Below are 25,380 nucleotides of genomic sequence, written 5' to 3'. Positions count from 1 at the left end.
AAGTCAGAAAGAGAAAGACCAATATTGTGTATTAAAGCATATATGTGGACTCTAAAAAATGGTACTGGTGAGCCTGTTTGCGGGGCAGGAAGAGAGATGCAGACGTAGAGAATGGACACATGGAGCCAGCAGGGGAAGGAGAGGAGGGGACAGAGCGCGGGAGCAGCACCGATACACACCCACACCATGCATAAAACGCAGAGCTGCGGGGAGCTGCTGTCTAGCACGGGGAGCTCAGCTCTGCGCTGCGATGATCTGAGGGCTGCGATGGGGGGTGGAGTGGGAGGGACGCTCAAGAAGGAGGAGGTATATGTAGACATACAGTTGATTCGCTTCATTGTGCAGCAGGGACTAACAGAACATTGTAAAGCAATTGCACTCCAATCTAAAACTCTTTAGCAAAAAAGGAATGCTGGGACTGCAGACGGCAGGTTGCTGCCCTTGAAGCGGCAGGTGAGAAGAGTGTCCTCGCACAGGTGCTCGGGATCAGAAGGGAACTGCAACCTCCCCACCCCCAACTCCCAAAGTGGCCGATAAGGACTGCTGTGTCCAGCATGTCCGCAGAGGCTCCTGGGAGTCATCTCTTGTCCTCTGCACCCTGAGCAGCTGACCCTCGTACCTTCAGCCGCCGTCGGACTCGCTCTATGAAAAACTTCCAGCAATTTTCTCTATTGTCAACCAGACCTTGGCTCTTGACCTCATTTCTCACGTTGCTTATGATGTTTTCGACCTCATCGTCAGAGTAGAGATCTGGGATCTCTCCTAGGAAGAGTCGGAGCACAGATGCCTAATTATTATTATTATGATTATTTTTTACCAGGCTGGCTAAGTTCTGAAAAGTAGATAGACTAGTGTTATTAGTGAGGCAGTATATAATGGACAAATATTTTTAAAGAATCTGAACTTAATATATAAAGATAAATGTATGATGATCAATTAGAAATGCAGTTAGAATTGTTTCAATTAGAATTTCAATCAATTAGAAATGTTTATCTTTGAAATGCAAGGATGGTTAAATATTAGAAAAATCTGTGAGAATAATTTACTGCATTAATGGATTAAAGAAGTAAAATAATACAATCATCAAAAAAGTTGCACAAAATTTCCAAAAACTTAGTTTGTTAGCAAACTATAAATAAATGAGATTTCTTTTAACCAGATCATAGGTATCTATAGCAGAACCAAAGCAAACATCACATCTGTCTACTAGTGAAATACTAAAATACTACTAGTGAAATAAAGAGGTCACCTGGCCATGCCGACGGCAGGTGACTGCCCACTGGGCTCAGTGGACCGGACAGGGGACTCCTCGCTTGAGTTCTTGAATCAAGAACAAGACAAGGAGGACTTCCCTGATAGTCCAGTGATTAAGACTCTGTGATTGCAAAATAGGGGGCCCAGGCTTGATCCCTGGTCAGAGAACTAAGATTCCACATGTCATTCAGTGCAGTAAATAAATAAATTCTCACTATAGTCCTATAAAGTAGATAGTTTAAAAAAAGAGAAAACAAGACAAGCATGACTGCTATTCAATCAACATTATACAGAGGTCCTAAGTTTTGTCTTCTTGGGCTCCAAAATCACTGCAGATGGGGACTGTAGCCATGAAATCAAAAGACACTTGCCCTTGGAAGAAAAGCTATGACAAACCTAGACAGTGTATTAAAAAACAGAGACCTTACTTTGCCCACAAAGGTCCATATAGTCAAAGCTATGGTTTTTCTAGTAGTCATCTCTGGATGTGAGAGTTGGACCATAAAGAAGGTTGAATGCTGAAGAATTGATGCTTTCGAACTGTGGTGTTGGAGAAGACTCTTGAGAGCCCCTTGGACTGCAAGGAGAGCCAGCCAGTCCATCCCAAAGGAAATCAATCCTGAATATTCATTGGAAGGACTGATGCTGAAGCTGAAACTCCAGTACTTTGGCTCCCTGATGCAAAGAGCCGACTCATTAGAAAAGACCCTGATACTGGGAAAGATTGAGGGCAAGAGGAGAAGGGGGCGATAGAGGATGAGATGGTTGGATGGCATCATGGATTCAATGGACATGAGTTTGACATGGTGAAGGACAGGGAAGCCTGGCATGCTGCAGTCCCTGGGATCACAAAGAGTAGAACACGACTGAGCAACTGAACATCAAAGGCTAAAAGTCAAGGAAAACAGATAAACTGTATACAGATAGTTAAGGAAACAATAAAGATATTATCATCAAAATCTAAGTTTCCATATAGAAAATCGAAGAGACTATACACATAACACAACTCAGTAGTGTGTTAAACAAAAGCTTGCTGGATACAAAATCAACTTTGGAAATAAAACGGCACTTCTGTGCTTTAGCATATAAAAAAGTTACTTTAAAAGTTACTTTAGAATATCAACAACAATCATAAGACAGGCAATAATAAATAAATAAGATACGCAAAATCTTGATGTGAAAACTGTAACATACTACTAAGGGGCATAAATAAAACCCCAAACAAATGTAGTGTTCATAAGTGGATGACTCTGTATTACCAATATCTTGAAGATGCAATTCCAAAATAAATAAATGGGTTTCTTTTACAATCCTGACAATCAAATTCTAAAATTTATACGGAAGAGCAAAGGGTAAAGAGTGGCAAAGATAACTGTGAAGAACAGGATGGAAGGACTTATTTGTTCTATCAGAAATTGTTTCCTTATAAAGCTATGTTAAGGCTTCCCTGGTGACTCAGCAGTAAAGACTGCCTGCAACGCAGGAGACCCAGGTTTGATCCCTGGATTGGGAAGATCCCCTGGAGGAGAGCATGGCAAGCCACTCTAGCACTACTGCCTAGAGAATCCCATGGACAGAGAAGCCTGGCAGGCTACAGTTCATGGGGTCGTAAAGAGTCAGACACGACTCAAGCAGCAGCAAAGTAATGTTAGTTAAAAATGTGAAATTGGTTCTTGGGTAAATAAATAGAACTGTGAGTGAAACACTTAGAAATGGACCCAGATGTAAACAGGAAATTCATATTAAAAATAAGTATGCTGAAAAGGGATGAGCAGATCAATAAACATGTTAGGATAACTCAACACTAATAACAAAAAATAAAATTAGAATACTGTGCAAAAATACACACTAGGTGGATTAAAGACATGAATATGAAACAGTAGTATTTTAAAGATGAAACACAAAAGATTATTTTTATGGTGTTGGCTAGGATGCGGTTTCTGAAACAGTACAAAAAGCATGAAACATAAAAAGACTGCTTTGCAACATTTAAAACTAAATCAGCATGACAAAAGTCAGAAGCAGACTTCGAAAAGATATTTACCAACTATATAATGAACAAAGGTATCCAGAAAATACAGAGGCCTCCCACAAATCCATGAGAAAAAGAAAGACCCAAAGAGCACACTACATAAAAAGGCAAGGAACAAGATGAAAAGGCCAATAGACACTTGAAAAGGTGCTCCAATGTCACAAGTGGGAAGTGAAAGGACAAGACTGAGATTCCATTTCATGCTCCCTGGCAAAAACTGGTGTGTCAGATGAACCAACTTTTCGTGAGGTTGGGAAGAAACAGGTATCTGTGTGGAAAGTAAATTTGTACAGCTACACTGGAGGGCAACTGGCAATTTTTATTTTTATTTTTTTTTAGATTTTCTCAGCCTCGCCTCAGGGCATGTAGGATCCTAGTTCTCCGCTGTTGTTGAATTGCTAAGTCCTGTCAGACTCTGCAACCCCATGGACTGCAGCCCACCAGGCTCCTCAGCCCATAGGATTTCCCAGGCAAGAACACTGGAGTGGGATTTCCATTTCCTTCTCCAGGGGACCTTCCCAGACCAGGGATCAAACCCGTGTCTCTTACTGTCTCCTGAATTGGCAGGGGGACAGGGGGATTCTTTACCGAAGAGTCACCAGGGAAGCCTCCCTAAGTGATGGAGATTATGAATATTTACCACCAATGCAGCCGTACTTCCTTGAACTAATGTATCTGGAGGGAACTCATGCCAACTTTTTAACAAATTTCTGGTCTTTAGAGTCTGACAACACTAATCCAGCCAGGAGTTGGGTAGTAGTTTATACTAATTAAGCTTAATTATCTAAATGGGAAAAATGAAAAAAAAAAAGAATTATCATGAAAATGATCATTTACTTTCTTCCCTTAATTGGACAAATTTGATTTAATTTCCAGTCATTAAGATATTTCATAGCATGCATATAAAATACCCAGTGCTATAACTTGTCAAAATTGAGGTCTTATCAGCAGAATAATCCATTTCAGCCTGATTTCATAAAAATATGGGGTGAGAGAAAACTGCTAGAGAAATGAAATGATACTTAGCATGTATTGGGAGTTAGGGGACTTCCCAAGTTGTGCTCGTAGTAAAGAACCCACCTGCCAACACAGGAGACATTAAGAGACTCAGGTTCGATCCCTGGGTCAGGAAGATCCCCTGGAGGAGGACATGGCAACCCATTCCACTATTCCTGCCTGGAGAATCCCATGAACGGAGGAGCCTGGCAGGATGCAGTCCATGGGGTCTCAAAGGACTGGATACGACTGAAGCAGCTGAGCACACACACACGAGAGCTGAGGAGCCCAGGAAAGGTTTAAAAAGAGAAATACTTCGATGGAATCGATGTGAGTGTACGCCTCCCTGTGGGGCTGACTCCTGCAGTGGTCTGGATTTCTTACCCCTTTGTCCCTCTGAGAGGCTGCATTTTCTTACCTGTAAATGTGTTACAGTCCTCCAGCGAGAACTTGGATTCCCTTTGGTGTGCATTCTTCACCTTTCTATTATTTACCATAGGTGGAATTCATGTCCTTTGGTGTTTCACGGATAGCATGCTGGGTATCTTTAAAAGTTATGTATTTGCTTTTGGCTACGCCGGGTCTTCGCTGCAGCGCACGGGCTTTCTCTAGGTGCGGGGAGCAGGGGCTCCTCTCCAGTTTCAGTGCCCAGGCTTCTCACTGCAGCGGCATCTCCTGCTGTGGAGCACGGGCCCTAGGTGCAGGGGCTTAGTTACCCTTCAGCATGCGGGGTCGGCCCTGAGCAGGGATCAAACCTGTGTCCCCTGCATTGCAAGGTGGATTCTTAGCCACTGAGCCATTAGGAAAGCCCTTCACGTTGGGTATTGAGGCAGTAAACTATGATCTATAGGCTAAATCTGACCCTCTGTCTCTGCCCGCAAGCTGGGCATGGTTTTTTACAATTTTTAATGGTTGATAAAATTAAAATAATAATGTTTAATGACACGAAAATTACATGATGTTCGAATTTTACTGTCCATAAATAACGGTTTATTGGGCACAGCCATACTCCTGCGTTTATATATTGTCTATGGCTATTTTCCCACTACAATGACGGAGCCGAGGATTTGTGACAGAGGCCATATGGTCTGCAAAGCTGAGAATGTTAACTTTCTGACCCTTTATAGAAAACGTGTTTCTTTAAGGCTCGCCCGGGTTTATGTGATACCATTTTTAAAAAATTTATTTATTGATGTATAGTTGATTCACAATGTTGTGTTAGTTTCTGTTGTATAGCAAAGTGTTCAATTATACATATATATACTTTCTTTTTCATATTCTCTTAAATTATGGCTTATTTCAGGATACTGAATATGGTTCTCTGCGCTGTACAGTAGGACCTTGTTGTGTATTGATTCTGTATATAATAGTTTCCATCTGCTAATTCCAAATTCCTAGTCCATCCCTCCCCTTGTCTCCCCGCTTGACAGCCAGTTTGTTCTCTATGTCTGTGAGTCTGTTTTTGTTTCGGAGATTAAGTTCATTTTTATTCTGTGATACCTTTAAGTACCAGAATATTGAAAACAGTCAGGCCATTGTTACGTGATTTCCAAAATCCCTTAAGAGCACCAGATGGAATCAAGCACCTCTGAATTGGGAGTTTGCGTTTTCAGGCTTGTTCCTCCGACTTCTCCTGGCAACACTCCTGTCACTTACTGTGCGATGCAGGTAGTCACGCTGGAAGCAGGGGACTGAACTGCCAGAGGGGATTTTGTGATGTCAGCAAAGGCAGAGGCTATTCAAATATTTGAGAAGTTTCCTCCTGAGACCTAAAGTTGGGAAGCCTTGTTTCTGCCGCCAAGTGCAGAAAGGCTCCATGCGGTCATTAACATGTCCTGATATTTTGCAAGTCAGACTCATCATCATTTTTGTGTGGTCTGGAGAGCCCACAACTGTTCTGGGGAGAGGAGATCCTGATAGTTTAAGATGGATCTTGTCTGGAGTTTGGTGATAAAAAAGGGCAAAGCTGAGGGTTATTTTCCGTGAACCAGTCAGCTTTGCACTGGCTTAAGGTTTTTGACCCCACCCAGGAATAATATTTTTCAAAACATTTCCCTGGTTTCAAGGGGGAAAAAACAGGGGGTGTGGTGACTGTCTCAGGACCCTTGCCCCTCTGTCTACGTGACTGGAAACTTTCTCAAAGCACATGTCCAAAGAGAATACCTAGGGACTTCCCTGGTGGTCCAGTGGTTAAGAATCTGTGCTTCCAATGCAGAAGACATGTTGTATGGGGAACTAAGATCCTACGTGCTACAGGACAACTAAGGTTTAGCAGAGCCAAGAAGTAAAAAGTAATACATAACATGGCACATCATCCTTCTGATATTATACACCTTAGTTCAACAAATACCCCTTGAATGCTAATTATGGGCCAGGAGTTCCGTTCAGAACTGACAATAACTAAATGATGACAATGACAGTCATGTTTTACTTCCTAAATTGAGTGGTAAGTATTTAATCGTTATATTTTGTATCTCTGGATTATTTCATAACAAAAAATGCACCAATAACAGACATCACAGTCTCTGCCTTTCATAAGTTTGCAATGTTGTTGCAATACCATGGTGGTGTGTGCAACCACTGAGTGCCAGGGAAACACACAAGGATGTTTCTCGATCTCGAGGTGACAGTGGATTAGTGACGATTTCCCAGAGAGATACTAGAACACCCAAGAGAAGCCTTGAACTATGGGTAGAAGTTAATCTAGACAAAGAAGGAGAAGGGCACGAGGTTCAAAAGGAACAGTGTGAGTCAGTAAGGATGTCAGGGTGCAGTAGAGTATGTTATTTCAAGGAGGTAGGAATTGCTAGATTATAATGGGCAGGTAAGCCAGCAAGGAAGGAAGGAAGCAGGTCAAAGGCGGATTTGTTTTGTTTTGCCTTTCTGTACAAAACAGCTTACTCTGCATTCACTTAGGAATTAATGAAGGAATTATGGGTTAAACAGACCCTTTTGGAAGCAGCAAGGAGAATGGATTGTAGTGGAGCTCCCTGGGATGTAGGGAGGTGAGTTAAGAAGTGTCTTCAATGTAAGCTTTTATATATAGGATGGATACATAAGGTCCTACTGTATAGCACAGCTGATTCCCAGGTGGCTCAGTGGTAATGAAACTGCCTGCCACTGCAGGAGGTGCAGGAGACACTGGTTCAATCCCTGGGTCAGGAAGAGAAAATGGCAACCCACTCCAGTATTCTAGCAGGGAAAACCCAGGGATAGAGGAGCCTAGTGGGCTACAGTTCGTGGGGTTGCAAATAGTCAGACATGATTGAGCACACACACACACTCATTGTGTAGCACAGGGAACTGTATTCAGTATCCTGTGATTAATGATAATGGAAAGAATATAACATATATATATGAGAGTGAAGTGAAGTCGCTCAGTCGTGTCTGACTCTTTGCGAATCCATGGACTGTAGCCTACCAGGCTCCTCTGTCCATGGGATTTTCCAGGCAAGAGTACTGGAGTGGATTACCATTTCCTTCTCCAGGGGATCTTCCCGACCCAGGGATTGAACGCGGGTCTCCCGCATCGTAGACAGACGCTTTACCATCTGAGCCACCAGGGAAGTAAATGTATATATATCTAGATCACTAATTACCGCTGTACAGTGGTAATTAACACAACACTGTAAATCAACTATTCTGTTGTTGTTTAGTCACTAACTCGTGTCTGACTTTTTTGAGACCCCGTGGACTGTAGCCCGCCAGGCTCCTCTGTCCATGCGGTTTCCCAGGCAAGAATACTGGAGTGGGTAGCCTTTTCTCCCTCCAGGGCATCTTCCCAACCCAGGAAGGATCCCCTGCATTGGCAGGCAGATTCTTTACTACAGAGCCACCAGGGAAGCCCAACTATACTTCAATAAGATAAATCAAAAAGAAAAAGACGTGCCTGCATTTGTTGAAGCAAGAGATGAAAAAAACCAGTGGTAGCCATGGCAGAGAAGGATGGATTCAGAAACAGGGGTTGGAATAGGTGGCAACTGCTTACCTGTTGGGTACAGGTGGTGAGGGAGAGGTTAGTAATGTAGGAGAATGCACAGAGACCTGGTCTCAATGTGCATGAGGATTTAGTACCACATGAATCAAAGACAGGTTGGTTATTCAAGCATCTTTTTGCATTATCCTTTGGGCATTTTTGCTTGGCAGCTGGAGCCAACCAGGTGCTGGTTTAGATTTCCATGGCTTATGGGGTGGATGCATCTTATAAATAGATCCACTGAGACCAGAAAGGATGTTTAGAAGATCTGCTGCATGTCTGATAGCTTCTCTTTTGCCCTATACTTTGTCTTTGTTCCTTCCGGGGAAATTGGATCAGAATACAATTTGTGTAAAACACAGATGGTCCATCAGGAAATCCAGTTCCAACTGCTCATGGGAGAAGAAGAACTCAATGCCAATATTGTTACAAAAACCTCCAGACTCCACATTCTCATGGGATGTGTGCAGATCACTGATGCATCAACCTAGATGCATCTAATTCCTAGACCACCCGGAAGACCAGGGGAATCTCTTCATGTTTTAACAGGTTGGCCAAAAAGTTCATTTGGGTTTTGCATATGATGTTACAGAAATACCCAAACAAACTTTTCGGCTAACTCAATATATTCCAAGAGGAGATTTGGTCCTTTTGTACATGTAATTTTACATGTACAAAGGACATGGATGAAGAGGCACATGGCTTTACAAGACAAGGGATTCAATTGTTCATAAACTATTTCAATAGACCATATAGGGGCTACTGACTGGAACACGGATGCTTAAAAAATGATTTTTGAATATATGAGTAGATGCAAAGTGATTTAATTTGAGCCACAGAAGAGAAGCATTAATTTTTGAGTGAACAATTAAACCTTTTGAAAAGCAAAAGGGAAATTCCAAAATAAGATCCTGAAGCAAAATAAAGTACGAAATCTGGGAAAGTAAGGAGCGAAAAAGACACCACACCTGGTGCAGACCAGGTCTCTTAGCTGGGACTGCAGTAGAATGGGCTTTCTGGACTGCGGGAAACCTGGAGGCAGGTGTACGCTCCCAAAAAGCCAGGAAAAGATTCTATTTTCTCCATTTAGATTAAGATGGGGCCTTGCTGATGCTGAGTTTGGTTCAAGGACCAAGAGAGAACAAATTTTGTAGACTTTTAAAATATCTGGATTTGATGGTCAATGTACATTATCCAGGAATTATTACATAGGACAATAAGGACATAGTAGGAATTGAACTTTTCAGATTCAGCAAGGGCCAATATTTCATGCATCGTTTCACCAGCAGCTTCAAGAGCCCCATTAAGGACTGGCAGCCAAAGAAAGAGACTGAAAGGCTTCATTCACTCTGATTTGCATAGCCATCCTGCTTCTTATACAATTATATGGCTTTTGCTAATTGAATCAGAAATTTGATTTAAATTTTAACTTTGAGCATAGGATTTCTTACTGTCAGTCTGCAACCAATCTGAGATGCAAGTGGCATAATGATGGGTTCTGAAATGTTTGGCTAGTGTCAGAAGTGGGATTTACCAATCAAGTGCTGAATTAAAAATAGTTTGATCTTAGAAATGGTGTCAGGAATCCAAGGGATGAAAGAGTGAAATAAAGAAGTGCGGGAGGAAAGCAGATAGCCCACTGAGCCCACTTTAAGTCACTGAGGAAGATGAATCACTGGAGTGTTAAATCAGTGGAATTCACTCACTGTACCTTATCCTCAATCTAACAGGATTTGTAGATAACTAGAGAGAGATGAGCTGATGACAAGATAGCCCAACGCATAGTTTTCTAGTAGTTTCCTTGTCTCTACTTGTTATCTTTTGGAAGAAAAGCTATGACAAACCTAGACAGCATATTAAAAAGCAGAGGTATTATTTTGCCCACGAAGGTCTGTATTGTCAAAGCTATGGCTTTTCCAGTAGTCATGTATGGATGTGAGAGTTAGAGCATAATGAAGGCTGAGTGCTGAAGAACTGATGCTTTTGAACTGTGGTGTTGGAGAAGACTCTTGGGAGTCCCTCTTTAGAGTCTCAAGTCCCTTGAGAGTCCCTTGCTTGAGATACAGCAAGGAGATCAAACCAGTCAATCCTATAGGAAATCAATCCTGAGTATTCATTTGAAGGACTGATGTTGAAGCTGAAGCGCCAATACGCTGGCCACCTGATGTGAAGAGCCGACTCATTAGAAAAGACACTGATGCTGGGAAAGATTGAGGGCAGGAGGAGAAGGGGGACGGCAGAGGACGAGATGGTTGGATGGCATCATGATTCAACGGACATGAGTATGAGCAAGCTCCAGGAGATGGTGAAGGGCAGGGAAGCCTGGCGTGCTGCAGTCCACGGGGTTGCAAACAGTTGGACATGACTGAGCAACTGAGAAACAACACTATGTTATCTGGGCTCCCAGGTGGCTCAGTGATAAAGAACCCACCTGCCAATGCAGAGACGCAGAAGACTTAGGTTCGATCCCTGGGTCGGAAAGATACCCCAGCTTAGGAAATGGCAACCCACTTCAGTATCCTTACTGGAAAAATCCCATGGACAGAGGAGCCCTGTGCGCTACAGTCCGTAGGGTCACAAAGAGTCAGACACGACTTAATGACTGAGCATGCACACACATGCACTGTGTTATCCAAGAATGGAGTGACTGCACAATCCCACAAAATTAAAAAACTAAGGGGGATGACAAGGCCCTGAGGAACCTCTGTAACGCTGCCTGGATTGGCAGTAAGTTAATTTCTAGTCAGAAACTGTCTTACAGGGAAAATTATAACTCAGATATGCTCAATTCTCCCTGTCAAAACAGTAAGAAAAAAGGGAGGAAGATTAGAAAAGTATGACTTTTCACTGTATCTCCATACAGACATCTTTAATGCAAATCCTGTTTTTGTCTAAAAGCCATACAAAAGAAATATGAGCTTGAAATTCCATGACTTTGGAACAGATTGACTGCAGTAAGTTTTCACTGGGCAGGGTTTCAGAAATTCATTTGAACTTGAAACAAGTTGTCTTCCAGATGCAAAATTAAAAATATTTCATTGAGGAATAAAATTTCAATTAGTAAAAGTGTAACGTCTCCTGTCTCAGACGTTATTGTGGGAGAAGGTGACCCGGCTGGACTGGAGCCAAATGAGATACAGAGTGAGTCTGCAACTTGCCTGGCATCTCCACAGCTGTAAGTCTTAAGAAGCACAATTCAGCCTTTTTGATTGTTTTAGAAATTAGACTTGAGGACACAGCTTCAGGGTGGAAGGGCAGTTAGACCCGTATCTCATTATTTGGTAAAATAATAAAAGGTGAGGCAGTACTGGAGCTGAAGTACTGCTGTAGAAGGTGATGGGATGTTAAGAAGACAGTATTTAAGAAAAGGACAGGGCTTCAAGGGCTTCCCTCATAGTTCAGTTGGTAAAGAATGCGCCTGCAATGCAGGAGACCCCGGTTTGATTCCTGGGCCAGGAAGATCCACTGGAGAAGGGATAGGCTACCGACTCCAGTATTCTTGGGCTTCCCTTGTGGCTTAGCTGGTAAAGAATCTGCCTGCAATGTGGGAGACCTGGTTAGGAAGATCCCCTGGAGAAGGGAAAGGCTACCCACTCCAGTATTCTGGCTTGGAGAATTCCATGGACTAACAAAGCTAGTGAAGGTGATGGAATTCCAGTTGAGCTGTTTCAAATCCTGAAAGATTATGCTGTGAAAGTGCTGCACTCAATATGCCAGCAAATTTGGAAAACTCAGCAGTGGCCACAGGACTGGAAAAGGTCAGTTTTCACTCCAATCCCAAAGAAAGGCAATGCCAAAGAATGTTCAAATTACCACACAATTGCACTCATCTCACACACTGGTAATGTAATGCTCAAAATTCTCCAAGCCAGGCTTCAGCAATACATGAACTGTGAACTTCCAGATGTTCAAGCTGGTTTTAGAAAAGGCAGAGGAATCAGAGGTCAAATTGCCAACACCTGCTGAATCATCAAAAAAGCAAGACAGTTCCAGAAAAACATCTATTTCTGCTTTATTGACTATGCCAAAGCCTTTGACTGTGTGGATCACAATCAACTGTGGAAAATTCTGAAAGAGATGGGAATACCAGACCACCTGACCTGCCTCTTGAGAAACCTGTATGCAAGTCAGGAAGCAATAGTTAGAACCGGATATGGAACAACAGACTGGTTCCAAATAGGAAAAGGAGTATGTCAAGGCTGTATATTGTCACCCTGCTTATTTAACTTCTATGCAGAGTACATAATGAGAAACGCTGGGCTGGAGGAAGCACAAGCTGGAATCAAGATTTCCAGGAGAAACATTAGTAACCTCAGATATGCACATAACACAACCCTTATAGCAGAAAGTGAAGAAGAACTAAAGAGCCTCTTGATGAAAGTGAAAGAGGAGAGTGAAAAAGTTGGCTTAAAGCTCAACATGCAGAAAACGAAGATCGTGGCATCTGGTCCCATCACTTCATGGGAAATAGATGGGGAAACAGTGGCAAGAGTGGCTGACTTTATTTTGGGGGGCTCCAAAATCACTGCAGATGGTGACTGCAGCCATGAAATTAAAAGATGCTTACTCCTTGGAAGGAAAGTTATGACCAACCTAGACAGCATGTTAAAGAGCAGAGACATCACTTTGTCAACAAAGGTCCATCTAGTCAAGGCTATGGTTTTTCCAGTGGTCATATATGGATGTGAGAGTTGGACTATAAAGACAGCTGAGCACCGAAGAATCGATGCTTTCAACTGTGGTGTTGGAGGAGACTCTTGAGAGTCCCTTGGACTGCAAGGAGATCCAACCAGTCCATCCTAAAGGAGATCAATCCTGGGTGTTCATTGCAAAGACTGATGTTGAAGTTGAAACTCCAGTACTTTGGCCACCTGATGCAAAGAGCTGACTCATTTGAAAAGACCCTGATGCTGGGGAAGATTGAGGGCAGGAGGAGAAGGGGATGACAGAGGATGAGATGGTTGGATGGCATCACCAACTCAATGAACATGAGTTTGGCTGAACTCTGGTAGTTGGTGATGGACAGAGGCCTGGCGGAATGCAGTTCATGGGGTTGCAGTCAGACACGACTGAGCAACTGAACTGAACTGATACAGTCCATGGAGTTGCAGAGTCAGACATGGCTGAGTGACTCTCCCTTTCACTTTCTCTGGTAGTTCAGTGGTAAAGAATCTGCCTGCCCATGCAGGAGACACAGGTTCGATCCCTGGTCTGGGAAGATCCCACATGCCTGGGAGCAGCTAAGCTCATGCACCATAACTATTGAACCCAACCTATGCTCTAGAGCCTGGGAGCCACAGCTACTGAGCCCACATGCTGCAACTACTGAAACCCACGAGCCCTAGAGCCCGTGCTTCACAGCAAGAGAAGCATCGCAATGAGAAGCCTGTGCACTGCAACTAGAGAAAAACCCGAGCAGCAACAAAGACCCCGCACAGCTAAAATAAATTATAAACAAGAGAAAAGAACCACTTATTGGATTGGAGGAGGAAAGGTGTAAGAGTTAATAGGCAAATTCCTGGACTGAAAGGTAACTTAAATCGGGCAGGTTGGGAAAGAAATGAGATGTGGAGTCGGTGTAATGGTTGGAACCAGCACAGTAAGGAACTTGGGACTCTGGTCCTCATCAGAGGAAAGCCAAAGTCTTCTCACAGAGCCTGCTAGTGCATGGTCCAAACCAGGGACAGTGGCTCATCATGGAAGCGATAGCAAAATGGCCCTGGGTACAAGAGAACAAAACTGGAAGCAGTCAACGATTGCGAAGCTGTGAAGTTCCTGGAGACCGCAGGGGAGGAGCCATCCTGAAAGACATTTTATAGGACATGGAACAGACTTTGGAGAATCACACTGTGATCTTGGTCCTTGGACTTTATAAACTACAGAAGATTTAGTCAGAGAGCCTGGAGTTGGGGAGAAACAGGCTTTCTGAAGCGCTGGAAATCTGGAGGCAGAAATTGTGTTCAGAACACCTGTGCAGAGATTATTTTATCAGTCCAGATGAAGAGGTGGCTTTGTAGATGTGAAATTTGGACTAAGTCAAGAAATAATATTCTCTTTTTAATTAATATAAATATATACATCTCCCCCCAAATTTCTGAAAATGCATAATTTTTGTACTATATTGTCTTATCTTCTTGGGTATGCATATATAAATACATATACCTTAAATTTTTTTCCCTAAAATTTAATATTTGTTTATTTGGCTGCATTTGGACTTCGTTGCCATCAATTGCTCCAAGGCATGTGCGATCTTAGCTCCCCGACCAGGGAATGAACCCATGCTTTGTAAGGCAGATTCTTACTAGACTACCACAGAAGTCCTTAAATATATATAGACACACACATATACACACATATATATATCTTGTGTATGCATATATACATATTTTTATATATTATTATATGTTTATAGATACATATATATGTACATATAAACTTTTTTTTTCTTGAATGGCTGACCTAAGCCCTGAATCCCTAAAGAAATAAGGACAGCAAAGCATCAAGAATTGAACTTCCCAGTGAATCCTATTTTGCAGTCATGTTGTCACGGGGACTTTGAGACAGCCTTTGTCAAGTTCTTTGTAATCTAAGAAAACCATCCTCTGTCCGTTCCTGCTTCTATGTTGTGTGCATAAAGTTCTGAGTCCTTGATTAATTAAACTGGCCACCTAGCCTTGCCCTATTGTCTAAGTTTCGCGGGTGCATGTTTTCTGTGTATCTTGCAGCTAACACCTAACCTCCCTGAAATACTGCACACGTTCCAGTTACTCTGTCTTGGGCGTAGGAGGGAAAACACCTTCTCTCTGGACTCGGCAGCTCAGCCGGCCCTTAAGCTGCTCTTCTTCCTTTTGTCATATCCGGTCCCACCTAAGGAAGCCCCAAGACCACTGCTGTTTGCAGTGGAAGGACAATGAAAGACAGCAGGCCCAGCACCAGTCCTCGAAGGACCTTCATGAACCGAGTCTCCCCTGCATCGGTTTTCTCCCTCATTTCTGTGGCCTTGCTCTTCTGACCTTGAACCAAGCCTCTGCCTGAGAATGACTCTGACTCCAGTAGGAATTCATTAGAGATATTCAAGTGCAAAGCGTCTCTTACCAGATGCCAAGAGGTCGTTGATGAACACGAGGAACTTCTCATCAGCCACTTGGGCATCAGTCATGAGAAACACGGTGCTGAGGTTCTTAACCCCGGCTTTCAGGCACAAGCCGGCCAGGTCCGCCTGCAGAAGCCACGTCAGAGCCCTCTGAGAAGAGGGCCTCCTTGAAAAGGACCCCACCCACTTTTTAGGAACGGGACTGTTTTCTTGTCTGCTCCTATAGGAAGTAAGGAAAGACGGCAACGGGAGGGAAGGAGGAGTGTGACTTTGAACTCACAGGCAGAAAAATATGCCTCATTCCCAGGCCTTGAGCCCACAGATGGAAAAGCAGAATAAACAGTGATGACCTTTAATTCACACAACCACTGTGGCTCCTGAATGAGTTTCTAGGACTCATGCCTTGTGCAAAGAGACAACAGCTTTCCAAAGACAAAGATGGTCCCCTGTTCACCTGTGTTACCTTAAATCATCACACGAGTGAATGACTTGCCCCAGGAGGAAAGCAAAAGCTCTTAGTCCTGACAGAAGAGTCACCACGTACTTGGGCCTCCAGGCCTGGGTAAAAGACTATATCTTATGATAGCAGAGTTTTGTGTTTTTATGACTAGCTCCAGGAAAAGACTTGTATTGCAAAAAATATATGTATATAGGGGAACACACAAACACAGTCACACATATGCACACACAATCATTTGGTAGGAAATTTTTTGATGTATTAATAGATGTGCTTCCTATTAGGGTGAGAGCTGAGGCTCTACAGATGTCACTAAAGCAGCTGAGGTCTCCCAGATACAGAGCTTTGGAAGGACAGGTTCTCAGGCAGGGTCTAATGAGCCCCTCCAGGCACCAGCCCAGAGTCTAAGAAGAAGGTGGACAGACTGTGAAGGGGAGGTTCTGGGCAAGGGAGCTGAAGAGCTAACGCAGGGTGACAGGAAGCTGGGCAGCTCGGGAGAGGCTGGGTCTCCTCCTGCAGCCGCCGACCCTCCTACCTTGAAGTCTGGGATCTGGTAGCCTTTCCGCAACGTGATCTGGAATACGTCCATGGAGCTGACGAAAGCCGCCAGCCGGGTCAGGCTCTGCTTGCCACTCCCCCCAACGCCGACCAGCAGAGCGTTTCCCCGCGGAGACTCCAGGATGCGATTAATGTGGCAGCTGAGAGCAAAGCAGAGACACGGGGCTTTGGTCAGATTCCCCTCCGTCAGAAGCAGGTGGAACGGTCTGAGGGGACCTGGAACACTTGCAGGCACATCCTGGGCTGAGCTTGGGAAGACTCAGTTAAGAGGTGTCGACTATGAAAAGATGCACAAGGTGAGAGCTGCAAGTTAAGTTTTATTTGGGGCAAAATGAGGACTGCAGCTCGGGGGACAGCAGCTCAGAGACCTCTGAGAGGCTGCTCCAAAGAGGTCGTGGGGAAAGATGGATAGGTAATATTTCGGTAAAGAGGGAATTCAGAGCAATCAAAGGTTTTCTGCTAGTCTTGAGGAGCTGATGTCACCGTGAAGGGATTTAGTGCTTTTCTAGATATGAGGTGATGCAAGGATTGGGATCATGAAATCAGTTTCTGAAAATATTTATCTAAAGAGCTGTTCCACCAGTTTGCTGGAGCACAGAGTGCCTCACTCTCCAACCTGGACTCTCCTCAGGGGGTGCTGAAGGTCAACAGCTGTAGCAGAACAGGGTTCAGTCTCTGCAGAGGCAGAGAGCAAATGCCCTTGGCAAGCGCCAATCTGTAGTTGACGATGGTCCCCAAGCTTGGCCTCGCCTCTGGCCCGAGTGTCTCCCTACTCTGCCTTAAGCCAAAGCCTCTGGTGAAGCAGAGCTGGTGGAGGAAGAGCCCAAGGCGGCCAGGAGGGGTTTGTGATGGGAACAGGAAGGGCCTGGAGTTATATCTCTAATCATGTCCACAGGATGAATTCCTAGTGAGACAGTTTTCACGGCGTTTGATAAAGGTTGAAAGACTGCACTCCCCCACCCCATTATGGTGGCACTAGTTTCTTCTTAGGTGGAAGCAGTCAAAAGTTGAGTCTACTATATTGGAGCATAAGAATATGTCAGATTGTGTTAGTTGGATTTGAAAGTTAAGCCTATATATTTGGGGATGGATAGCACAGTGATGCAGCCTCTGTGAAGGGGTCGTAAATCACTAAATTTATCTAGTGACATTTTATTCCCCTAAATATTCTTTCCAGGTGCCCCAGTGGTAAAGAATCTGTGCACCAGCGCAGAAGAGGAAAGAGACTGGAGTTCAATCCCTGGATCAGGAAGATCCCCTAGAGAAGGAAATGGCACTCCATTCCACTATTCTTGCCTGGAAAATTGCAGGCAAGAAAACGAAAGCTGAAGATGTACCACAGCACAGCTGGAGGAATCTGGCTTACTGAAGACTGGACACACACACACACACACACACACACACACACACACACAGAAGAGCCTTGCATGCTACAGTCCATGGGGCTGCAAAGAGTTGGGCATGAGTGAGCACACAACACAACAAATATTCAGGAGATTTTCACTGACCTACTTTAGCTCATTTTATGATTTCACTTTTTTATTTATAGTTACTCAGTTTTGATACTCTGTCTTATATCAGACAGATGTATATTTCTCCTGATCCATTATTAAACCAGAGTTTCTAGACATCCAAAGTGTGCATACCCAGCTTGCTTTCTCTATAGTGCTAGCGCATTGAAGGGATTCAAGAAATTTTTGTTAAATTGAAGCAGAATACCCAAGACCTTATACTAAGCATCACATTTGGGGGTGAAGAAGTTGCAAGGAATCATCTGCTTTGTGTCTACATAAGAAAATGGTTGCCTATGGTGACAAAAGGAGAAATGATGGTGCTAAAATGTCCAGGCCCTCTCTTCAGATTCAAAAGAGAGGCGGGGGTTGGGGGCGGGGCGGTGCAGGGATGAACTGATGAAGGTGAAACAGGAGAGTGAAAAAGTTGGCTTAAAACTCAACATTCAAAAAACAAAGATCATGGCATCTGATCCCATCACTTCATGGTAAATAGATGGTGAAAAATGGAAACAGTGACAGACTTCATTTTCTTGGGTTCCAAAATCACTGCAGATGGTGACTGCAGCCATGAAATTAAAAGACGCTTGCTCCTTGGAAGAAAAGATATGACAAACCTAGACAGCATATTCAAAAGCAGAGACATCACTTTGCCAATGAAGGTCTGCATAGTCAAAGCTGTGGTTTTTCCAGAAGTTATGTATGGATGTGAGAGTTGGACCTTAAAGAAGACTGAGCTTCAAAGAATTGATGCTTTCAAACTGTGATGCTGGAGAAGACTCTTGAGAGACTCTTGGACAGCAAGGAGATTAAACCAGTCAATCTTAAAGGAAATCTATGCTAAATATCCATTGGAAGGACTGATGCTGAAGCTCCAATTCTTTGTCCACCTGATGCAAAGACCAACTCATTGGAAAAGACTTTGATGCTGGGAAAGACTGAGGGCAGGAGGAGAAGGGGACGACAGCCATGGACGATGCCATGGTTGGATGGCATCACTGACTCTATGGACATGAATTTGAACAAACTCAGGGCGACAGTGATGGACAGGGAGGCCTGGCGTGCTGCAGTCCATGGGGTCGCAAAGAGTCGGACACGACTGACCAACTGAACAGCAGCAAGGGATGAACTGATGCGGAGAGAGGCAGGCAAGGGGAAGGAGAAACTCAAGCAGGTTCTGCGGGCCGCCCAACACCCAGCTCTGTTCCGGAAGGCCTGAAGTCAGCTCAGCGTGCTCCACGCTATTCTGTAGCTAAATGCAAATGCATCATTAGAGCTGAAGCTTTCCAAGAAGAATGGTGAAGTCTGCAACTGTCAGCATCGGACACCAGCTGGGGGATTCATTAACAACCTCTGATGAGGGCAAAGGACTCTGCATTTAAATCACAAAATCTAAAAGGAAGATCAATATTCTAAAGGGTGCCTGGGCTAGAAAACCAAGGCAGTCTGAGTTAAGCCCATTACTGAGCTTCTGGGAGATTAAAAACAAAAGCTGAAGATGTACCACAGCACAGCTGGAGGAAACTGGGTTATTGAAGACTGGACACACACACACACACACACACACACACACACGAGAGAGAGAGAGAGAGAGAGAGAGAGTGCGCCAATAAGATGCACAAAAGAAGGGGCATGAGAGAAATTCCTTTTTTTCTGTTAATAAACATGAAGTGATTCTAAGAGGAAGAAGAGGAGGCAGAAAAACATACTTTGGAGCAAAAGAACAAAGAAAAAGACAAAGCAAAAGCAGGAGGAACGATCTAGCATGAAGCTTTCAGAGGAAGCAGAATGAGAATGTGCTGGAATGGTGAAGGAAGTTGGTAGGAGAGAAAAGGTGCTTTTAGGGAAAGGACACAACATCGAAAAGACAAAGACTCTCATCTCAGGGACTCTTATGCAGCGCAAAGCCCTTGACAGGCAGGACCCTCAAAAGTCCTTACTTTCTGGAGGAGCAAACCGAGGCTTGGGGCAGTTGTGTCCTTTGCACAGTACCAGTACCCCTCGGTGGCAGGACAAGGACCTGAATTGGGGCCTGGCTCTCAGCCGGGCCTGTGGGCTCCTGCGAAAGTGTGTACAGACTCCCTCCTGGGCACTGTGTGCAGTGGTGCCCGTAAGCTGAGTTACCTGTGCGTCTCACTATATTGTTTGGTGCAGAGAAATGTCACCGGCATGGAGTGAGGGGAGAAGGAAGGCCTCTACCTCTTTCTAGGCCCTGGGGCATATAGAAGGGGGAAGATAGAAGGGGGAAGAAAAACACACTTTCCTCAACCCAGGGATCAGTTAGGTTTCAGTAAGAATTCATCAATGAGGAAGTTCAGCGAAGTGGAAGACCAAGAGGATTTTGCTGTTGGAGACCCTGGGCAGCAGGGGGCAGGGTGGAGTGACTGTAGAAGGCAGGAAGGGTGGTAAATGAGGCTCAGGCTCACACTGTCTGGGAGGTTTGGAGACCATTCTCCATGGTTCACTTGATAGCCTGCGTGCTTAGGGCATGCTCAGTCACTAAGTCATGTCTGACTCTCTGTGACCCCACAGACTGTAGCCCACCAGGGTCTCCTGTCCATGGAATTCCCCAGGCAAGGATACTGGAGTGAGTTGCATTTCCTTCTCCAGGGGATCTTCTCGACCCAGGGATGTAACCTGGGTCTCCTGCATTGGCAGGTGATTCTTTACCACTGAGCCACCTGGGAAGCCCATTCACTTGACAGGAGCAAGACTTAAAAGGATAGTTAATTTTTCGAAACATGTGCACTTAAAACTTTCGATCTTACTGGACTAGGGTGGGTTGGGAATACAGGTCCTCAGCCCTTCTGCTGCCTTATTTGATGACCTTCCATTCTCCCCTGGTGTCACTGTGGTCAGGACCAGGATTGTAAATGGCAAGCATGTAAACAAATCCCGTTCCTCCAGAGTTTAACACGACACTGCTCCCCAAGGTCAGTGGCAGAAGCTGCTCTACCAGCTGCCATCTTGACCCTCATGGCAGAAGCAGTCGCTGCTTTCCCGGTTTTATCTAGGTGTCCTCAAATGCCCCCGTGAGACCTGACACTGGGAAGGGGAGACAGCTGAAGAAAGGCAAGAGGAGACGCACGCTTACACGTGGCGCACGGCGTCCTCGAAGAGCACCAGGTCCATCACTGTGCTGACTTCGTTGTGGTTCTCCAGGGCCTCCACCAGCGTCTGGGTCAGAAGTTCCCACGACTGGACAGGCATGTACCTGGGCTCCCCGATACCGTGTGCAAAATGGCAATAGATGTTCAGGCTTCGGGTCTGCGCCACAGTCTCTTCGAGGTCCTGGTGACGAGACACAGGGGCAAGGACCCTCCTGACCAACTCTTGGGTCTGGTTCCACACAAAGTGGAGACAAACTTTATTATGTATAAGAAAATAAAATACCCAGTACAACTCAACTGACTTAAAAGATAGGGAGTCTTTGTCTCGTCACTACCAAGGTATCCTTGAAGTTTCAAAGGGACAGTTATTCTTTTTTAATCCAGAAAGGAATTGTTTACTTATCAAACACCAAATATTTGAGATTTTGAGAGGTGTAGATTGTTATGAAAGTGAGTCCAAGAAAGAACAGGCTTTCTAATGCATCAGGAGGAGTTTATGTCAGCATGAGCAATTGTTCCCACCTGCCACTCTTTCCTTCGAAGGTTCAGACTAGAGGACTCACTTGGGAAGGAGGTGATCAGCATGCTGTTCAACAGCAGGGGCATAACCCAGAAAATAAATTTTAAATCACTATTTAAATAAATCTTCAGTCTCAAGAGTTGTTCCAAATGTCCTAAGTTTCAAACTTGTTCCAAATTTCCAGCCAATAGCAGTTCCAAAGTGGCCGGCTCTGCAGAGACGGGACTGAATTTCCAAGGAGGCCGGTGTGTCAGCTGGGATGACCAATTTGGGGAAAGGACAAGGATATGGTCAGATGGTCTTCACAGACCTCACAACACCGAGATTCTATGGTTAATTTGTATCTTTTCTTGCCCCAGAATTTTCCACTTTGTCACACTAAGGACAGACTTTCTTTCTTTATCTAAATATGATTTTCTTCAATTTAAGGGCTAGATTTTTATCATTTGGGTGATCCTTGCATAATCATCATTCTTTTTCAGATGTAAGCAGAAATTCACAGGGCAATACTCACATCAAAAATTTTCTTGACCATGTCTACCTGGATCTTATCAAAAAGATCAAGGTCCTTCTCTTCCACCATCTTATCCCGATAAACCCGATTCGATTCGTGCAGATAGAGATTTACTAGGTCCTGTGTGGACTTGACACATTCCACAGAGGAGAAGAGAATACCCTGTAAGGAGAATAAACAGCAACAAAAATAACATGAATAGCAACTTAAAGCTTCAACAGTTACTATTGATGGAAGCCAGTTATGCAACAGGCACTGAATTAGATGTTCCTCCAGACAAAGCTCACTTAACCACCAGGATGAACCTACAAAGTAATTTTTACAATAGTCATTCAGCATAAGGTGAAGGGTGCGATTCAGAAAGAAAGAAAGTGTGCTCTACAGTATAGCGTAATAAATGGCCTTAGTTCAAAACCACACAGCTTTGAAGCCAGGTCTGCCTGACCTGAGATCCTGGAATTTCAACCACTACTTTCCAAATCACCACAGAAATGGGTGAGGTGGCTTCTCTGCTGTATTTCAACCCTACAAGTGCCATTTTGAAAGCTAATCTGGGTGATGAGTGTTAATTCAAATCAGAAGGACAACAGAGGGCTGGAAGGAATATAGGTAACTTTTACAGGTCAGCAATCTAGTTGTTCACCTCTAGGAAGTTCTCCTTCCTATAAATAAATTCTAAATATTTACTATTCTTTTCAAATTTCCATCACTTCCCTGTTACTATTAGCCAATGCTCCAACCTTCTTTATGGAAAAATGGAGACCCCTGAGATCAGAGCCTCTTGACAATTTCAAATCCTATAACTTAAAACTCATCGATGCCTTGTTTGCCCTCACTGACTTCTGTCTTATCTTACAAGAAAAGGAGTCCTTTAATTGTACGTCATTATAGACAGAACGGGCTTCCGCAGTGGCTCAGATAATAAAGAATCTGCCTGCAGTGAGGGAAACTTGGGTTCGATCCCTGGGTTGGGAAGATTCCCCTGGAGAAGGGAATGGCTACCCACTCCAGTATTCTTGCCTGGAGAAATCCATGGACAGAGGAGCCTGGTGGACTACAGTCTATGGGGTCACGGAGTCAAGACACAACTGAGCAACTAACACTTTCACTACAGACAGAATGATGCTCAGAGTCACCTGCACGACATGAAGATCTGGTCATAACAGGAGGTGAAAGGCTGACGATTAATGATCTAAGTAGCCACGTCAAGAAGATAGAAGAACAAGAACAAACTCACCTCGATCCTAGAGTAAGTAGGAAGGAAGAGATTATAAAGAAAAGAGCAAAATTTTAATAAATTTGTATACAAAAATGTATCAAATAGAGATAACCAATAAAATCAAACACATAATATTGACATACATCTCTTTTTCAGTTTCTTTTGAAAAGACGAGCACAATTAGCCCTACTCTCTAGCAGGGCTGATTGAAGATAAAAAGAGAAAAACAGAGAAGGTACACATAATCAATAGCCAGAACAAAAAAAGAGAGCATATGTCAGATAAAACAGATACTTAAAGATAACAGCAGGATACTATAAACAATTTTATGCTAATAAATTAGAAGCTGATGGCTGTCCCTGCCTAACTCTGTCCCAGAAACCAACCCCTTAAGAGGAAATGCAGACAGCATCAATGAAAGTGAATACTGAAAGTGGGCAAGAATTGATTTTAAGTCTAAAATGATTTTAAAGAACACTAGACCCAAGTGTGGATGTTCAGAGCGCGCTACCCAGGAGAATGGATTCTTCGTTTCTTATTGCAGTGTTCCCCATCTCCACACCAGGTCAAGGACAGGTGTGCTTCTGATACTTTTTTCTTCCATTGGTATTTTTTTTTTAATGCTTTTCTGTCAGGTTTAAACATTTTGAAGTGTCCCATTGACAAGAACATTGTAAAACAAACATTTTAAAGAGTAATATATGGTATGTTTGTGTTCCTGCTATAATTTGATTATAAGACAATTAGGAGGGCTAAGTTACACTGTATAAATGTCACTCTTAAAACTCGCATGTTTGACATAGCTTCTAAGACCCATGTAATTTTTTTGTGTCCCTTTTGAATTTTTAAACTTTTGATGAACAGAGAATATGAAAGTATTTCTGAATAAAAATAAATCTACAAAAAAAAAAAGAAGCTGATGACACTGACATCTGACCACAACTGATGCAAAAAGAAGGAGAAAATGTGAATTGCCTAATATGTATTTAAAAAATGGAATTTATAATGGAAACTCTTTCACAAAAAAACTCCAGATGGTTTCATCATTAAATTCTTATGACATTTAAGGAAGGCACAATACAGTGTCTTAAAAAAATCTTCCTGAGAGTAGAAATAGAGGAAACAATTCCCAGTGCATTTTATGAGGACTTCATAACCTTAGAACACTGGAAGAAAGAAAAATGATAGGAAAATCGTATTAATATAGGCACAAACATTATATAGAAAAAAAATAATGAATCCAAAAAATAAAGTAAGTTCACCACGTTAACAACTAAGTTGGGTTGATTACTCAAAAATTATCAATGTAATTTATCCCATTTCCAGAAAAAAAAGAGAAAAAAAAATAGATACAGTAATTTCAAGAGATATAGAAAAAATCATTTAAGTTTCAACATATATTCATGATAAAAAAAACTCTTAGTAAATTATAAACTGAAAGAAATCTTCTTAAACTGGTAAAGAGCATCCATGAAAATCTATAGTAAGCATCACACTTAACAGCCAACTATTGTAAACACTTTCCCTTAAAATTAGGAATGCTGCGAAAGGCCACTCTCACTACGTCTGTTCCTTTAGGTGGCAGGTAAGAAAAAGCAAAGGGAAGACTTAAGGGTCAGAAAGAAAGAAATTGTTACTATGATTCATTTTTACCAATGGCATGATTGTGTATATAGGTGCAAACATAATATTGAACAAAAGTACACAAGTGCATTTACCATACAACTTGCATTTATATAAAGTCCCAAAATGGGCTGAAATACCGTATGGCGCTAGAAGTCCAGACAGTATTTTAGCTCTGAGAGGAAGAGAAAAGAGTGAGTGGAGGACTTTCCTGGTGGCCCAGGGGTTGAGAATCCATCTGCCAGAGCAGGAGTCACAGGTTCTGTCTCTGGTCTGTGAAGACCCCACATGCCATGGGTCAACTAAGGTGGTTCGCCGCAACTACTGACCCCATGCTCTAGAGTTCAAGAGCCACAACTACTGAAGCTGCGCAACTTGGAGCTCACGAGCTGCAACAAGAGAAGCCACCACAATGAGAAGTCGCTGCACCACAACTAGAGAAAGCCTGCACGCAGCGACAAAGACCCAACGCGGCCAAATAAACAGGTGAGTACAATTAAAAGAAAAGCTTCTTTTT

At 43.3% G+C, this 25,380-nt stretch overlaps 1 protein-coding gene across 1 annotated transcript in view; it reads right to left on the bottom strand.

Moving 5' to 3' along the window:
• The window catches only part of DNAH9 (dynein axonemal heavy chain 9), a 286,957-nt gene that overhangs the window by 98,591 nt on the left and 162,986 nt on the right, over window positions 1-25,380 (bottom strand). Inside the window, exons 42-46 of the mRNA XM_068976630.1 lie at window positions 22,022-22,183; window positions 20,972-21,168; window positions 16,344-16,506; window positions 15,354-15,477; window positions 620-762 (exon numbers count right to left, since the gene is read on the bottom strand). Coding sequence (XP_068832731.1) covers window positions 620-762; window positions 15,354-15,477; window positions 16,344-16,506; window positions 20,972-21,168; window positions 22,022-22,183 — 789 coding nt within the window. The remainder of the gene's footprint in view (window positions 1-619; window positions 763-15,353; window positions 15,478-16,343; window positions 16,507-20,971; window positions 21,169-22,021; window positions 22,184-25,380) is intronic.

Source organism: Capricornis sumatraensis, chromosome 8 (genome assembly GCF_032405125.1).
Source record: "Capricornis sumatraensis isolate serow.1 chromosome 8, serow.2, whole genome shotgun sequence".
NCBI lineage: Eukaryota > Metazoa > Chordata > Mammalia > Artiodactyla > Bovidae > Capricornis > Capricornis sumatraensis.
Note: the sequence above shows the minus strand (reverse complement) of the source record. Positions and strands in the feature narration are given on the sequence as shown.